General features: G+C 41.0%; 1 protein-coding gene across 1 annotated transcript in view; it reads right to left on the bottom strand.

Annotated features, from left to right (window-relative positions):
- Positions 1-16815, bottom strand: part of DNAH6 (dynein axonemal heavy chain 6) — a 717942-nt gene that overhangs the window by 657974 nt on the left and 43153 nt on the right. The window contains exons 4-5 of the mRNA XM_077275462.1: positions 11161-11420; positions 523-790 (exon numbers count right to left, since the gene is read on the bottom strand). Of these exons, the coding sequence (XP_077131577.1) occupies positions 523-790; positions 11161-11420 (528 nt within the window). The remainder of the gene's footprint in view (positions 1-522; positions 791-11160; positions 11421-16815) is intronic.

Here is a 16815-nt window from a genome sequence, read left to right on the forward strand (position 1 = left end):
TAATTATATAACAATTCTATATTTAAGGGAATCTGTCACCAGGTTTTTGCTATTCCATTTGAAAGCAGCATAATGTAGGGGCAGAGTCCCTGATTCCAGTGATGTATCACTTTTACAGAGCTGTTTGCTGTTATTTCAAAATAAGTATTGCTTTTTTTCCTGCAGATTTACTACGGTAGTTCTCTGAATTTTCGTAAAACCTCAGCTTTCTTTTTGCACTGTGAATAGGCAGAAAGCTGCTAATAAAGTGAGGGCACGGTCTACAGAGCTGATGAATATGGAGGACTACAGATTTTTTAGTTCTCTAGTTATAATCTCCTTGCTGATAAAATAGATATTTTGTCAAAACTACAGGAAGCAGCCCAGCAAGTGACACATCGCCAGAATCAAGGTTTCTGTCCCTATTATGCTGCTCTCAGATATGGTGGCAACAATATGGTGACAGAACCCCTTGAAATCTACAAAAATAGTGCATATACTGTATGTGCTAGACTTAATAATTAGCCAGTCTGGGATACGTACTGAATTAACAATGAACAAATTCTCCTGCAGGGCTTTGCGACATTTACTAATTTTCTTGGCACGAACATTTTTTCTCCATACACTAAAAGCTTTCCATTTTCTGAACAGAGCAAATGTAGGAATCTGTTTCATTGACTTATGGTAAAGATATTCCTGTTTCCAGCGCTCCAGCTCCAAGAATAATACATCTCCATCACACATGTGGGTGACTCCTCTGTCACTTATGGTGTAGTAGTCATGTTTGTTGATGTTTTCATGGCTTACGATTCTATGTAAAGGTGAGAAAAAATATAGTTAAATTTGTAAAAAAAAATAACAACATTATTATCATTACATTTCATAATTTTGTACTAGTAAAAGAAAACTTTATATTGTAGGAGAAAACTATTTTAATTATTGTATTGATCACATTTTTTAATTGATTTTTCATTGGCCTGAAGCATTCAGATCTTTTTTTTTTAAATCAGGTAATTTTTTATTAATTTAAAACATTTTACAATGTATGACAGAATATCCAAATTGAAACATTTGAACTCCATCACACCTCTCCCCCCCACCAGATTACCTACCCACCCCCTCCCTTACTAACGCCAGTCTTAACTTAGCTAAACCCATATTACAGTACATATGTAAATATAAAGTCCAAAACATATACAACATGTCTTATCATACATTGTCTGGACCGGCTGCTAGCGCACAGCCCATATATAAAGAACATCTATTAAGGCTCTTTGGAACAGTTATTAAGGAACAGTGATTAATAATTTTGAACAACCCAAGGAGACCACAGTTTGTTGAAATATGAATTCCTATTCCTTTTGGAGTAGACCCCTTTTTCAACCAGAATAAGAGATTCCACATAATTGATATATTCTCTGCGGGATGGAGTTTTTTCTAAGATCCAATTTTTAGCAATTAAAGGTGCTTCTCACAAAATTAGAATATAATCAAAAGGTTAATTTACAGTATTTCAGTTCTTCAATACAAAAAGTGAAACTCATATATTATATAGAGTCATTTCAAACAGAGTGATCTATTTCAAGTATTTATTTCTGTTAATGTTGATGATTATGGCTTACAGACAATTAATGAATAAGGGCAGCACGGTGGCGCAGTGGTTAGCATTGCAGCACTGGAGTCCTGGGTTCTAATCCCACCCAGGACAACATCTGCAAAGAGTTTGTATGTTCTCTCCGTGTTTGCGTGGGTTTCCTCCGGGTACTCCGGTTTCCTCCCACATTCCAAAGACATACTGATTGTGAGCCCCATCGGGGACAGTGATGATAATGTGTGCAAACTGTAAAGCGCTGCGGAATATGTTAGCGCTATATAAAAATAAAGATTATTAATGAAAACACAAAAGTCATTATCTCAGTAAATTAGAATACTTTATAACACCAGCTTGAAAAATTATTTTAAAATCTGAAATGTTGGCCTACTGAAATGTATGTCCAGTAAATGCTCTCAATACTTCGTCGGGGCTCCTTTTGCATCAATTACTGCATCAATGCGGCGTGGCATGGAGGCGATCAGCCTGTGGCACTTCTGAGGTGTCATGGAAGCCCAGGTTGCTTTGATAGCAGCCTACAGCTCATCTGCATTGTTGGGTCTGGTGTCTCTCATCTTCCTCTTGACAATAACTTATAAATTCTCTATGGGGTTAAGGTCAGGCAAGTTTGTTGGCCAATCCAGCACAGTGATACTGTTGTTTTTAAACCAGGTATTGGTACTTTTGGCAGTGTGGACAGGTGCCAAGTCCTGCTGGAGAATGAAATTTACATCTCCAAAAAGCTTGTTGGCAGAAGGAAGCATGAAGTGCTCTAAAATTTCCTGGTAGACGGCTGTGCTGACTTTGGTCTTGATAAAACACAGTGGACCTACACCAGGAGATGGCATGGCTCCTGAAACCATCAATGATTTTGAAACCTTCACACTAGACCTCAAGCAGCTTGGATTGTAGGCTTCTCCACTCTTCCTCCAGACTCTGAAACCTTGATTTCCAAATGAAATGCACAATTTACTTTCATCTTAAAACAACACTTTGGACCACTGAGCAACAGTCCAGTTATTTTTCTCCTTGGCCCAGGTAAGACATTTCTGGCATTGTCTATTGGTCATGAGTGGCTTGACATAAGGAATGCGACACTTGTAGCCCATGTCCTGCATACGTCTGTGTGGTGGTTCTTGAAGCAATGACGCCAGCAACAGTCCACTCCTTGTGAATCTCCCCCAAATTATTGAATGGCCTTTTCTTAACAATCCTTTCAAGGCTGCGGTTATCCCAGTTGCTTGTGCACCTTTTTCTTCCACACTTTTTCCTTCCACTTAACTTTCCATTAGTATGTTTGGATACAGCACTCTGTGAACAGCCAGCTTATTCAGCAATGACCTTTTGTGGCTTATCCTGCTTGTGGAGTGTGTCAATGACTGCCTTCTGGACATCTGTCAAGTCAGCAGTTTTCCCCATGATTGTGGAGCATACTGAAACAGACTGATGGACCTTTTTAAACACTTAGGAAGCCTTTGCATGTGTTTTTTGTTAATTATTCTAATTTACTGAGATAATGACTTTTAAGTTTTCATTGGCTTGAATTTTGAAGTATTGAAATAAACTACAGTACTTTCAGGAAGATTTAATTCCTCCTGCAGGCATTCAAATGTTTTAAGTGCACCATTACTGTTTATCTCTTATCTGATATAAGTATAAAAGTCCAATAGACATACAATTTCCAAATTCAGATAGCGTATCAAACTCTGGAAGACATTCATTATTCTATATGTGTGAATAAATCGTGAAGAATTCTACTTCTCTAATTTGTTTAACCTTAGAACAAACTTTACTGATAAGACCCAACGTAGGGAATTTCGGTAGGTTATTCAATTTCCCGGCCTACTCACCAATGAACCCCCATCAACTACATTTTGGATAATGTTGCATATAGAGTCTTTTAGTGATATCTCTTTCCATCCCCTTAGGTGTTGACACTGAGCCGCTAAAAAATATAACCACGGATTAGGTAATGCCAGGCCTCCTTCATCCTTGGGTCTCTAGAGAGTCTGTAAACTAATTCTGGAGTGCGCTTTATGCCAGATCAAGTCTCAAAAAAAGTACCGTACATTTAATTTGTGGAAACGACTAAGGGGTAACCAGACAGGAGCATTGTGAAATATATCTAAAATATGAGGCACCAGTACCATTTTAGTAAGATTAAATGTTCCTACCACCGAGAGTTGCAATTTGCACCATGTTGCCATTTTATTATTTTGATTTTTTCCATTAAGGGGAGTAAATTATTTTTTTAATAATCTGCAAGGGCCAGATGTAGAGCGACTGTCTGTTGCATCTGACACACCCGTGACAGTATCCCTCCCTCTACGAGTGGCCTTCGGATACTCAGGACCAGGTTTCTCAGGATAAGAGGTGTGGAACCAATTAAGGGATGATAGGGTAGGCAGGGTGTTATAAGATCTGCCTAGGGGTCTCCATCCCCCCATTCCCTAGTGTTTGTATTTCCTTCCCCTCATCCCTTCGTGTTGCACTTAGTCTTTCCCACACTGTACGTGACATTAAGAGACCTTATGCAGCCAGATGTAGAGCGCCTGTTTGTTGCATCTGATACACCCATGACACTTTGTACAATTTAAATCTCTGAGACAATGCACCATTTGCCTTAATTTTAGCTGTAGGAGAAGAACAACAACTATACCCAGGATATAAAAACAGGCCCAAACCCCATTTTTTGAAATACCACCCATAGGAACCTCCATTCTACACTGTTGAATGCTTTGGCAGCGTCCAAAGACAACACTGCCCTTTGCCCCATATTGTCAGCTGGTAATTGCATATTTAGGAAAAGGCAAGGGAGGATAATTGCAGTAGATTTATTAGCCATGGAGCCTATTTGGTCCGGGTGAATTATTTTAAAATAAAACTCCGGAGAGTCTATTGGTTAGAACTTTAGCTAGTATTTTAATGTCTACTGTTAACAATGAAATGGGCCTATAAGACTCACAAAATTGACGGTCTTTGTCCTTTTTAGGAAGTACGGTAATTATCACCTCTTGCATAAGAGGCAAGAAGGAACCCTCTGATAAGGACTAATTGAATACCTTTAGTAAGTTAGAGAGCAATATATCACTATAAGGTTTATAGACTTCAGCTGGAATCCCATCCATGCTAGGAGCCTTGTCCCCTGACATATCTGACAAGACTCTCTCTAATTCCTCCAATAGTAAAGGTCTATCTAGTGAATATTTATCATCTACAGTCAATGAGGACAATTTGGCCATATCCAGGAATTTCCGGATATCTTCTTCTGTGGATTGAATTTGGGAGGAATATAAAGATTCATAGAATAAGAATAAAACTTCCAGAATCTCACCTGTAGAATTTACCAAGTCACCCCTGTCTGAATACAGACTATAGACATGAGAGGGATCCAGTTTGCAGATGTAGCAAGTGATAATAAATGACTCACTCTTTACCCTTCCTCAAAAAAAGGTCACTTTTTGAAAGGCCTTTTTCCGTTCTGTTTTTTGTAAGAGAGTTTGGTTAGCAAGTGTTTGAGCTTCTTTTAACCGATTCTGAGCAGAGGGTGAAGGATTTTCTACTAAATGAATTTCAGCATTTCGAATTTTCTGAAAAATTTCCTGATCTGCTTTTTTGGTTTTCATTCTACTCTCAGCTAATTCCCTAATAAACAGACCTATCAAATAGGCTTTCATGGTCTCCCATATCACCAAAGCAGACGCCTTCCAGCCATGATAATATAAAGGTACCGTCACATTAAGCGACGCTGCAGCGATAGCGACAGCGATGCCGATCGCTGCAGCGTCGCTGTTTGGTCGCTGGAGAGCTGTCACACAGACCGCTCTCCAGCGACCAACGATGCCGAGGTCCCCGGGTAACCAGGGTAAGCATCGGGTTGCTAAGCGCAGGGCCGCGCTTAGTAACCCGATGTTTACCCTGGTTACCAGCGTAAAAGTTAAAAAAACAAACAGCACATACTCACCAGCGCGTCCCCCAGCCTCTGCTTCCTGACACTGACTGAGCTCCGGCCCTAACAGCACAGCGGTGACGTCACCGCTGTGCTTTCACTTTCAGTTTAGGGCCGGCGCTCAGTCAGTGTCAGGAAGCAGAGGCTGGGGGACGCGCTGGTGAGTATGTGCTGTTTGTTTTTTTAACTTTTACGCTGGTAACCAGGGTAAACATCAGGTTACTAAGCGCGGCCCTGCGCTTAGTAACCCGATGTTTACCCTGGTTACCAGTGTAAAATATCGCTGGTATCCTTGCTTTTGCTGTCAAACACGGCGATACACGGCGACCTAGCGACCAAATAAAGTGCAGACCTTCTAGCAGCGACCAGCAATTTCACAGCGGGATCCAGATCGCTGCTGCGTGTCAAATACAGCGATATCGCTATCCAGGTCGCTGCAACGTCACGGATCGCTGGCGATATCGCCTAGTGTGACGGTACCTTTAAAGTTCTTACAAACTAGAGGATACTTTATCTACAGTGCCTTGCGAAAGTATTCGGCTCCCTGGAAATGTTCTACCTTTTCCCACATATCATGCATCAAACATAAAAGGTAACAAATGTAAATGTTTCGTGAAGAATCAACAACACAGGAACACAATTGTGAATTTGAACGACATTTATTGGTTATTTAAAATTTTTGTGGAAAATCAAAAACTGAAAAGTGGGGCGTGCAATATTATTCGGCCCCTTTACTTTCAGTGCAGTAAACTCACTCCAGAAGTTCATTGTGGATCTCTGAATGATCCAATGTTGTCCTAAATGCCTAATGATGATAAATATAATCCACCTGTGTGTAACCAAGTCTCCGTATAAATCCACCTGCTCTATGATAGTCTCAGGGTTCTGTTTGAAGCACAGAGAGCATCATGAAGACCAAGGAACACAACAGGCAGGTCAGTGATACTGTTGTGGAGAAGTTTAAAGCCGGATTTGGATATAAAATGATTTCCAAAACTTTAAACATCCCAAGGAGCACTGTGCAAGCGATCATATTGAAATGGAAGGAGTATCATACCACTGCAAATCTACCAAGACCCTCTAAACTTTCATCTCAAACAAGGAGAACACTGATCAGAGATGCAGCCAAGAGGCCCATGATCACTCTGGATGAACTGCAGAGATCTATAGCTGAGGTGGGACAGTCTGTCCATAGGACAACAATCGGTCGTACACTGCACAAATCTGGCCTTTATGGAAGAGTGGCAAGAAGAAAGCCATTTCTTAAAGATATCCATAGTGTCGTTTACAGTTTGCAACAAGCCACCTGGGAGACACACCAAACATGTGGAAGAAGGTGCTCTGGTCAAATGAAACCAAAATCAAACTTTTTGGCAACAATGCCAAATTATGTTTGGCGTAAAGGCAACACAGCTCATCACCCTGAACACACCATCCCCACTGTCAAATATGGTGGTGGCAGCATCATGGTTTGGGCCTGCTTTTCTTCAACAGGGACAAGGAAGATGGTTAAAATTGATGGGAAGATGGATGGAGCCAAATACAGGACCATTCTTGAAGAAAACATGTTGGAGTCTGCAAAAGACCTGAGACTGGGACAGAGATTTGTCTTCCAACAAGACAATGATCCCAAACATAAAGCAAAATCTACAATGGAATGGGTCACAAATAAACGTACCCAGATGTTAGAATGGCCAAGTCAAAGTTCAGACCTCAATCCAATCTAGAATCTGTGGAAAAAGCTGAAAACTGCTGTTCACAAACGATCTCCATCAAACCTCACTGAGCTCCAGCTGTTTGCCAAGGAAGAATGGGCAAGAATTTCAGTCTCTCGATGTACAAAACTGATAGAGACATACCCCAAGCAACTTGCAGCTGTAATCGAAGCAGAAGGTGGCACAACAAAGTATTAAGTTAAAGGGGCCGAATAATATTGCACGCCCCACTTTTCAGTTTTCAATTTTCCACAAAAATTTAAAATAACCAATAAATTTCATTCAGCTTCACAATTGTGTTCCACTTGTTGTTGGTTCTTCACCAAAAATTTACATTTGGTATCTTTATGTTTGAAGCATGATATGTGGGAAAAGGTTCACAAGCTCCAGGGAGCTGAATATTTTCGCAAGTCACTGTATATTTATGATTTGCACCCAGAAAGCATTTAGTCTCCACATTTTTGGGGGAGGTTCTGCCCATTAAAAGCGATACACGAAGCAGACTATGGTTTGAGGTTACTCTTGGCAAGTACTGAATATGCCGAACCAGCCCCTCCAAAAAGGAATTACTCAAAGCTAGGAAAATGAGTGAAAGAGAGTTATTAACTGTAGAATAGCAGAAATATTGGTAAACTTTAGGAAACCTGATTCTCCACAAATCTATCAGCGCCAGTTCTTTAATATATGACCCAAAAGGAGTTGTATTGCCCCCACTTTACTAATATGCCTTCCCTTGTCCCAGTGACCATCCATAATCTTGTTAACATCACCTATGATCAGCAGGGGTACCCCTGATGCCGTGCCGATAAAGCAATTATTTTTTGCAGTACCCTACCGCTGTATGGAGATGGGATGTACACCGAAGCAACAGAAATCACCATATCAAATATCCTGCCAGTCACAAATACAAACTGTCTGTCAACATCTATATTACCATATATTAATTCAAAAGGGCCTCCGAATGAATCAATATAGACACCCCTCTAGAATAAGATGAAAATACAAAATGATAACTAGCCTCCATCCATCTCTTATTCACCATGGATATTCTCTCTTTGGTAAGGTGCGTTTCCTGAAGACAAATTATAGAAGGGTTAAAGGATTAAATATATTGAAAAATTGCAGCCTTTTAACTCCATCTAGGAGGCCTCTGACATTCCAACTTAAATTTCAATTGTGCCTGACATTTTGGTTGACATCAAAAGATTTACTAAGGATCCAACTATCCTTTAATTTCTTTATTACCTATTCTGAATTGGACTATGCAATATATTGTACCGAAATATGACAACACAGAATGGGATAAAAAAAAAACTCCCATCTTATGCCTCCCCCGCCCTTCCCCACTTAAAAGTGCAACAGGCATCATCTCTCTCTCCCACTGAGAGAGGGAGAATCTACTCCCAGAGCGGATTAAAGGACTGTCATCATATATCAAAGGTGTATACAAATGCATCCCATTATGGTATTACCCCTCTACTACTTTTCTTATCAATGAGTTTTACATTACATTTTAAACAAAGTAACAATATGGTTCAACAGAATGATTAATGATCCTAATATATTAAATATAACCATAGGCTGAACAATTGGACAATTAAACTCAGACTCCAGCTGTATTCATAAGTGAAGAAAGATTCCCCCCCCCCCCTCCTTCCTCTCCCTCACTCAAGGGGAGTAGGAAGAAAAAGAAAAAGCCCACCCACAGGACCATTATATATTCTTATGGCAGTCCTCTTTTCCGGATCTGCCAAAATTACGTGGCTGTCATGCGTAGTTGCCTTTCGTGCTGGTCAAGCCACTTCATGATTTCCTCTGCTTCTGTAAAGAAGTGTGATTCCTCCATACCAATTACTCTGAAGTGTTCCGGATACAACATAAAATAAGACAGTAATTTTTTTACTTTAGTGAACTTCATCCTTAGCTTTTGAACTTCTGTGGAGAAATCCAGAAAAATTGATATTTTGCTCCCAGGTCCTGTATATCTCTCACACATCTTAAAATGGTATCATGGGCTCTGTAGTGCAGAATCCTGATTAACATTGGATGAGAGGGATGCCCAGGGGGTAAGGGTCTTGAATTAACCCAGTGCGCACGTTCAATAGCAACTAAAGATGTAAGATTATCAATCCCAAACTTATTTTTAAGCCAGTTTTTCATGAATTCAGAAGGAGCATTCCATTTTTCCAGGACACCTATTATTCTTAAGTTATTACTTCTCATGTGGTTTTGTAGGTAGTCTGTTTTAGCAACCAGCTCAGATATACGTTGGACTGACCTAGTTTGTGTAATAATTGTAGGGGATAACTCAGGAGACTCTTTGCGTGGAACAAGACAACTACAGGACACAGTTTTATAAGTGGTAAAGTCTACATTATCACACGGTGATTCAAACAGGTGCAGAGAGAAACTCAAGTCCACAACACTTGGTGCAAATATTAAACGCAGCTTAGCAGTCTATAGGAAACTTCAGAGGAAAATGCAATCAAGCAGAAAGTCTATGAAGCACAGTTATTCTTGAGGATACTTGACACAAATAAATCCTTGTCTAGTCCAAAAACAGATAGATAAGCTTATAGGCAGTTCAAATCATATCTTAGCTCAACCAGGGAGGCCTGGTTATTAGTCTCAGGTTTTTGCAGAGCAGAAACAGCTTACATGTCCAGCAAATGCAGATGGAAGTAAACACGAGCAGCAGATGAAGGAGGATTCCTCGAACTGGTGTATGCAGCAGGAACTCAGAGCAGAGTAGCAGGATCACCACACAGGTTCACAGGAACAGGTATATAGCCAGGGAGTAATCAGAGGTCAGGAGCTGGATGCAAGGCAGAATACTCTAGCACAGACTGAGGGCTGGGGTGGAGTTTTATAGCAGGAAGACACAGTGCACATGAGACCAAAGACGCCATCTTGGAAAAGGGCAGTAATGCACAAAAGGTAAAAAATGTTCAGAGTCCTTTTGGACCCTTTGCACATTCAGGATATCGTTCTCATTAGGGCCCACTCTCTCCTCCACAGCACCAGCTCTCTCAATAATCCCCTTCATCTCAGACTTGATATTAGACATGTCCTTTTTTAAACTACCCATCTGCTGGGTCAAAGTAGTTAATATAGACTTACAAAAAGACACCACAGAGAACACATCCCTGATTGTTGACTTGGGTGAGTCCTCACCCTCAGCAGCCTGCTGATTAGTTTGCTCCCAAAAAGTCCTATACCACAGGTTTTTCTGGTATCAGTTGTTCTTCCACCTTATGTCTTGAAAAATTATGAGCCGCAAGGTCTTTTGGCATTATATCGATAAAATGTGTGCTTGCAGTCTCGATTTCCATGCGGGCAAACGGCTCTAATTTCGCAGCCTCTTCCCGCCTCCTTGCCTGCATTAGCTTCCTCTGCCTCTGCTATGATGCCGGCACCATCTTGACCATGTGTGCTTTCCGTGGCCCAGGATTCTCTTCTGCCTCCTGCTGGTCATTCTGTCAGCTGGGAGCTTTGGAAAGTAAGTCTACAGCCACCGGAAATGTTCACACCCCTTCTCCCGGCATTCAGTAAGTGTAACAGAGCGGGTATCAGGATAAAATCAGAAATATGGAAAGGAGCCTTCAGTGCTGCGTCCTACTTCATTCTGCACTGGTCCATGCCCCCTGAAGCATTCAGATCTTTACCAAAGACAGATCTCCAATCTCCAAATCATTATTAGATTGATAGAATTACCCACACAAGTAGCCTGAGGTAGACATATTACTGTAGAGCATTTCTAGAACAAAGATAGTTCCATAGAACCTAACCCAAAAATTAGCCTTCAAATGCATTTTTGAAGTTTTGGGGCACAATGTAAAAAAAAGTTATTTCGAATGCAACAAATCATTTACAAAATTGAACAATGAAAGCCACTTAGCGTATTTTTAAATCTTTCTTCTATGTACCTCAAGTTGTATGGATCATATTCAACTGAAGATTTGGGAACAGCAGGAGTCATATACAGAAAGCCCAAATTCTTATTTCCCAGTAGTATGCTGATAATCTGGAGGGGGTCATTAATGTCTGCATTTATGACATCTTCTGCACTCTCAAACAAACTAGTTGGAGGTGAGGATACTCTTTTATAAGAGCTAGATCTTGAAAAAGAAGTCCTTGGCTGTTTTGGTGGAGTTGGAGATATGGTTCTACTCACGTCCATCTGTAACTAAAGGATAAAAAGTATATTAGTGATGAAGACTAAAAATATTACAATCGCTGCAGTAAACTAAAAATATCTCTCCTCAATGGAAAACAATTGTAAAATAAGAAACTAGTGGTGCTTCTCACAAAATTAAAATATCATAAAAAGTTAATTTATTTCAGCTCTTCAATACAAAAAGTGAAACTCATATTATATAGAGTCATTACAGAGTGATCTACAGTATTTCAAGTGTTTATTTCTGTTAATGTTGATGCTTACAGCCAATGAAAACCCAAAGTCATTATCTCAGTAAATTAGAATACTAACACGAGCTTGAAAAATTATTTTAAAATCCGAAATGTTGGCTTACTGAAATGTATGTTCAGAAAATGCACTTAATACTTGTTCGGGGCTCCTTTTGCATCAATTACTGCATCAATGCGGCATGGCATGGGGGCAATCAGCCTGTGGCACTGCTGAGGTGTTATGGAAGCCCAGGTTGCTTTGATAGCAGCCTTCAGTTTGTCTGCATTGTTGTGTCTGGTGTTTCATCTTCCCCTTGTCAATACCCCATAGATTCTCTATGGTGTTATGGTCATGCGAGTTTGCTGGCCAATACAGCACAGTGATACTGTTGTTTTTAAACCAGGTATTTGTACTTTGGCAGTGTGGACAAGTGCCAAGTCCTGCTAGAAAATGAAATTTCCATCTTCAAAAAGCTTGTCGGCAGAGGCAAGCATGAAGTGATCTAAAATTTCCTGGTAGATGGCTGCGCTGACTTTGGTCTTGATAAAACACAGTGGACCTACACCAGCAGATGATATGGCTCCTCAAACCATCACTGATTGTGGAAACTTCACACTACACCTCAAGCAGCTAGGATTATGTGCCTCTCCACTCTCCCTCCATTCTCTGGGTCCTTGATTTCCAAATGAAATGCAAAATTTACTTTCATCTGAAATCAACACCTTGGACCACTGAGCAACAGTCCAGTTCTTTTTCTCCTTGGGCCAGGTAAGACACTTCTGGCGTTGTCTATTGGTCATGAGTGGCTTGACCAAGGAATGTGACACTTGAAGGTCATGTCCTCGATACATCTGTGTGTGGTCGCTCTTGAAGCAATGACTCCAGCAGCAGTTCACTCCTTGTGAATTTCTCCCAAATTTTTGAATGGCTTTTTCTTAGCAATCCATTCAAGGCTGCAGTTATCCCACTTGCTTGTACCCTTTATCTACCTCACTTTTATTCCACTCAACTTTCCATTAATATGCTTGGATACAGAACACTGTGAACCGCCAGCTTCTTTAGTAATGACCTTCTGTGGCTTACCCTGCTTGTGGAGTGTGTCAATGACTGCCTTTACTGGACATCTGTCAAGTCTACTAACACAAACTAAGGGACCTTTTTAAATGCCAAGGAAGCTTTTGCAGCTGTTTTTTGTTAATTATTCTAATTTACTGAGATAATGACTTTTGGGTTTTCATTTGCTGTAAGCCATAATTATCAACATTAACATAAATAAACACTTGAAATAGATCTCTCTGTTTGTAATAACTATATAATATATGAGTTTCACTTTTTGTATTGAAGAACTGAAATAAATTAACTTTTTGATGATATTCTAATTTTGTGAGAAGCACCTGTAGTTCCATCACTGATCATAGAAGCATAGAAGCAGAAGCATTCAGATTTGAACTACTGGTCTGAGCTCTGCATCTTCTCTTGCTGTGAGATCTAGCCATCAATCCTACCCCAGCATTACTGCAGTCACCTCACCCTGCTTCAGGACCTGTGGTGACATCACAGTCAGAGTGATTGGTGATGTGACCTTGATGTCGCCACAAATCTTCTACCCTGAGATAGTCCAGAAGAATATTTATCTATCTATCTATCTATCTATCTATCTATCTATCTATCTATCTATCTCTATCTCATATATATATCTGTATATCTATCTATTAGTGATGAACAAACGTGCTAAGATAAGTTGTTATCTGAGCATACACATGTGCTGATTATCTTCAACGAGCTTGAAAAATATGTTCGCGTTCAGCCGCAACACATGCAGGGATTACCTGTCTGTTCCGTTAAAACGCTGTTTGATATACTGTATCTACAGTATCTATTTATCATCTATCTCATATCTGTCTGTTTATCTGTATATCTGTCTATCTACAGCTGTGTAAAAAAGTGTTTTCCCCCTTCCTGATTTCTTATTCTTTTATTTGTCACACTAAAGTGTTTCAAATCACTAAACAAATGTAAATATAAGACAAAGATAATACTATAATATTATTATGGGAAAAAGAAATCCAAACCTACAGGGCCCTGTGAGAAAAAGTGATTGCCCCTCTCCCTTAAAACATAAATTAACTGTGGTTTATGACATCTTTGGGAAGCGGAGTTAAATTTCCTTAGCCACACCCAGACCTGATTATTGCCACACCTATTCTCAATAAAGAAATAGCTTAAATAGGACCTGCCTGACAAAATGAAGTACATCAAGAGATCCTTAAAAGCTATGCATCATGCCGCCATCCAAAGAAATTAACAAACAAATGAAAAACAAAATAACTTGAGCTCTATAAGCTGGAAAAGTGTTACAAAGCCATTTCTAAAGCTTTGGGACTCCAGCGAACCACAGTAGCTGAATTACAACAATTCTACAAAGATGAAAGGGCCAAAATTCCTCCAGAGTTTGTAAAAGACTTTGTAAGGTTGGATTTATTTTTCCCTTAATAATAATGGCCTTCATTTAACCCCTTTCTGATATCAGACATACTATTCCGTCCATGTGACCTGGGCCAATTTGACCATGGACGGAATAGTACGTCTGAGCGATCGACCATGATCACGAGGAAAGCGCGGCCGATCGCTGATCCTGACAGCTGGCACGCAGCACTGGCACTTTAACCCCTGAAATACTGCAATCGAACACGATTGCAGGATCCCGGAAGCCGGCGCAGAACCTGACAGCACCTCTGCCTTTGCAACAGAGACTCCGCGGCATGACGCAGGGTCCCGATGTTGCCATGGTGACCTGATGTCATCATGACAACATCCGGGTCACCAGAGCTAAGAAACTTGCACAGTGCATGATCACCAAGTCACCCTGTCAGTGCAGCGCTGACAGCTTATATGGCATGCAGATGCTGCTTCATCTGCATTCTATAGAAGTGTTCAGCCTGCAAAAAATGATTGTCCCATAGTGGGACAAAGTAAAAAAATAGACACTTATCCATTACTAATCCTATAGTTGTATGGTAAATAAAGACACAGCCAGAATAAAGTTCTTTATTTGAAAAAATGACACAGACACCTTTATTATTCTCAATTAAACCATACTTACTGTAACGCCTAATTCCTGCGAAGCCCTCGATCTCCTGTAATAAAAGTAAAATAAAAAAGCAACAATATACCCATACCAGTCCGTCGTTGTGTCCCACAAAGTAATCCATGTCTGGTTAATATACAGTTTTCAACCTGGACGGTGTCAAGTTGCGACTGTCCCGGCTGAAAACCACTGGTAAAGGAGCTGCTGGGAATGCAGCGTCAGTGATCAGGGGTGACGTCATAGAGGTAACTTCCGGTCACTGAGCTCGGTTCCCAGCCGGGCTGAGCTGCGATGAGATCCAGTGAGATCCCCGCTAGCACAGTGAGCGCTCACGGCTTACGGTGCTAGCGGGGATCACACAGAAGTCACCGCAGCTCAGCCCGGCGGGAACGGAGCTCAGTGACCGGAGGTTACCTCTATGACATCACCCCCGGTCACTGACACTGCATTCCCAAGCAGCTCATTCACCAGTGGTTTTCAGCAGGGACGGTTGCATCTTGGCACCGTCCAGGTTGAAAACTGTATACCCCCCAGACATGGATTACGATGTGGGACACAATGAAGGACAGGCATGGTTTATTGTTTTATTATTTTACTTTTTTTACAGGAGATCGATGACTTCACATGGATTGAGCGTTGCAGTAAGTATGGTTTAATTAAGAGTAATAAAAGGTGTCAGTCTTTTCTTCAAATAAAATACTTTATTCTGGCTGTGTCTATATTTAACATTACAACTGTAGAATTAGTAATGGATAGGTGTCTTATAGATGCTTCTCCATTACCAAACCGGTGACATCAACCCCACAACCATTACCCCACTTGCCATCACTACAGGACAAGTGGGAAGAGCCAGGGAAAGCGCCAAAATTGGTGCATCCAGTAGATGTGCCTTTTCTGGACAGCTGCGGGCTGCTATTTCTAGGCTGGGGGGGTCAATATCCATGGCCCCTTACTAGCCTGAGAATACCAGCCCCCAGATCTGAGCTTTAGCCAGGCTGGTTGTCAAAAATGGGGGGCCCCCACGCCGTTTTTTTAAATTATTTATATAATTTAAAAATATGGTGTGGACCTCTCTATTCTTGATATCCAACCTTGCTGAAGCTGACAGCTGACAGCCCCCAGCTGTGAGTTTTGTCTGGCTGATTATCAAAAATAGTGGTCAACCCACGCCGTTTTTTTTTTTTTAATTACTGTATTTATTTACAGCGCAGGAGCGGCAGATGAATACTCCCATCCATCGCTCCTGCTGTCACTGTTATTAGTAGCAGCAGGGGTAGGCTGATGGGAGTAATAGTCCCATCAGGTGCCACCTGTTGTCTCTTTTATTACTTAAATGTAACTCATCATTCTCCCTTGCTCGCGCCTATTGCCGGCAGAGCTGGGAAGAATGAGGAGAGCTGTGTTCAGCACCCGCCGCCAGAGATAAGCGCTTACTGCAACGCTTCTTCCCCGGCGCAGATGCATGTCATATGGATGAAATCCATGTGTGTTATGTGTATGCACATGTGCAGGATGTTTTATGGCCTGTGCTGACATTAAAAAATGGACATGTCAGCGTGTTTTGCCCACTTACACACGGAAACACACTGACATGCGCACAGACCCATTCACTTGAATAAGCAACTAGAGCTCCGTTCCTCCCGAGTCTCTCCGGATGGCTAAGTAGCACTATACAGCCAGATATGGGATATTGTCACGTTCAATAGAAATTATGGGACAAATTTTGTTGCCATTTTTACCCACTTCTTGTGAGAAAATTTAAAATTTTTGGCTAAAACAAAATTTTGGTGGTAAAAATGTAGTTATTTTGTCCTCACTGCCCAATGGTATAAAATTCTGTGACATACCCATGGTGTCAATATGATCACTGCACCCCTAGATGAATTCATTGAGAGGTGTAGTTTATAAAATGGGGTCACTTATGGGGGCTTCTGCTGTTTTGGAACCTCATGGGCTCTCCCAGTGGGTCATGGCACCTGCAAACTATAACAGTAAAATCTGGCGCTCCTTCCCTTCTGAGCTCTGCCATGCGCCCAAACAGTGGCCCACATATGGGGTATCAGCATACTCAGAACAAATTGCCCA

Source organism: Ranitomeya variabilis, chromosome 1, assembly GCF_051348905.1.
Source record: "Ranitomeya variabilis isolate aRanVar5 chromosome 1, aRanVar5.hap1, whole genome shotgun sequence".
Classification (NCBI taxonomy): Eukaryota; Metazoa; Chordata; class Amphibia; order Anura; family Dendrobatidae; genus Ranitomeya; species Ranitomeya variabilis.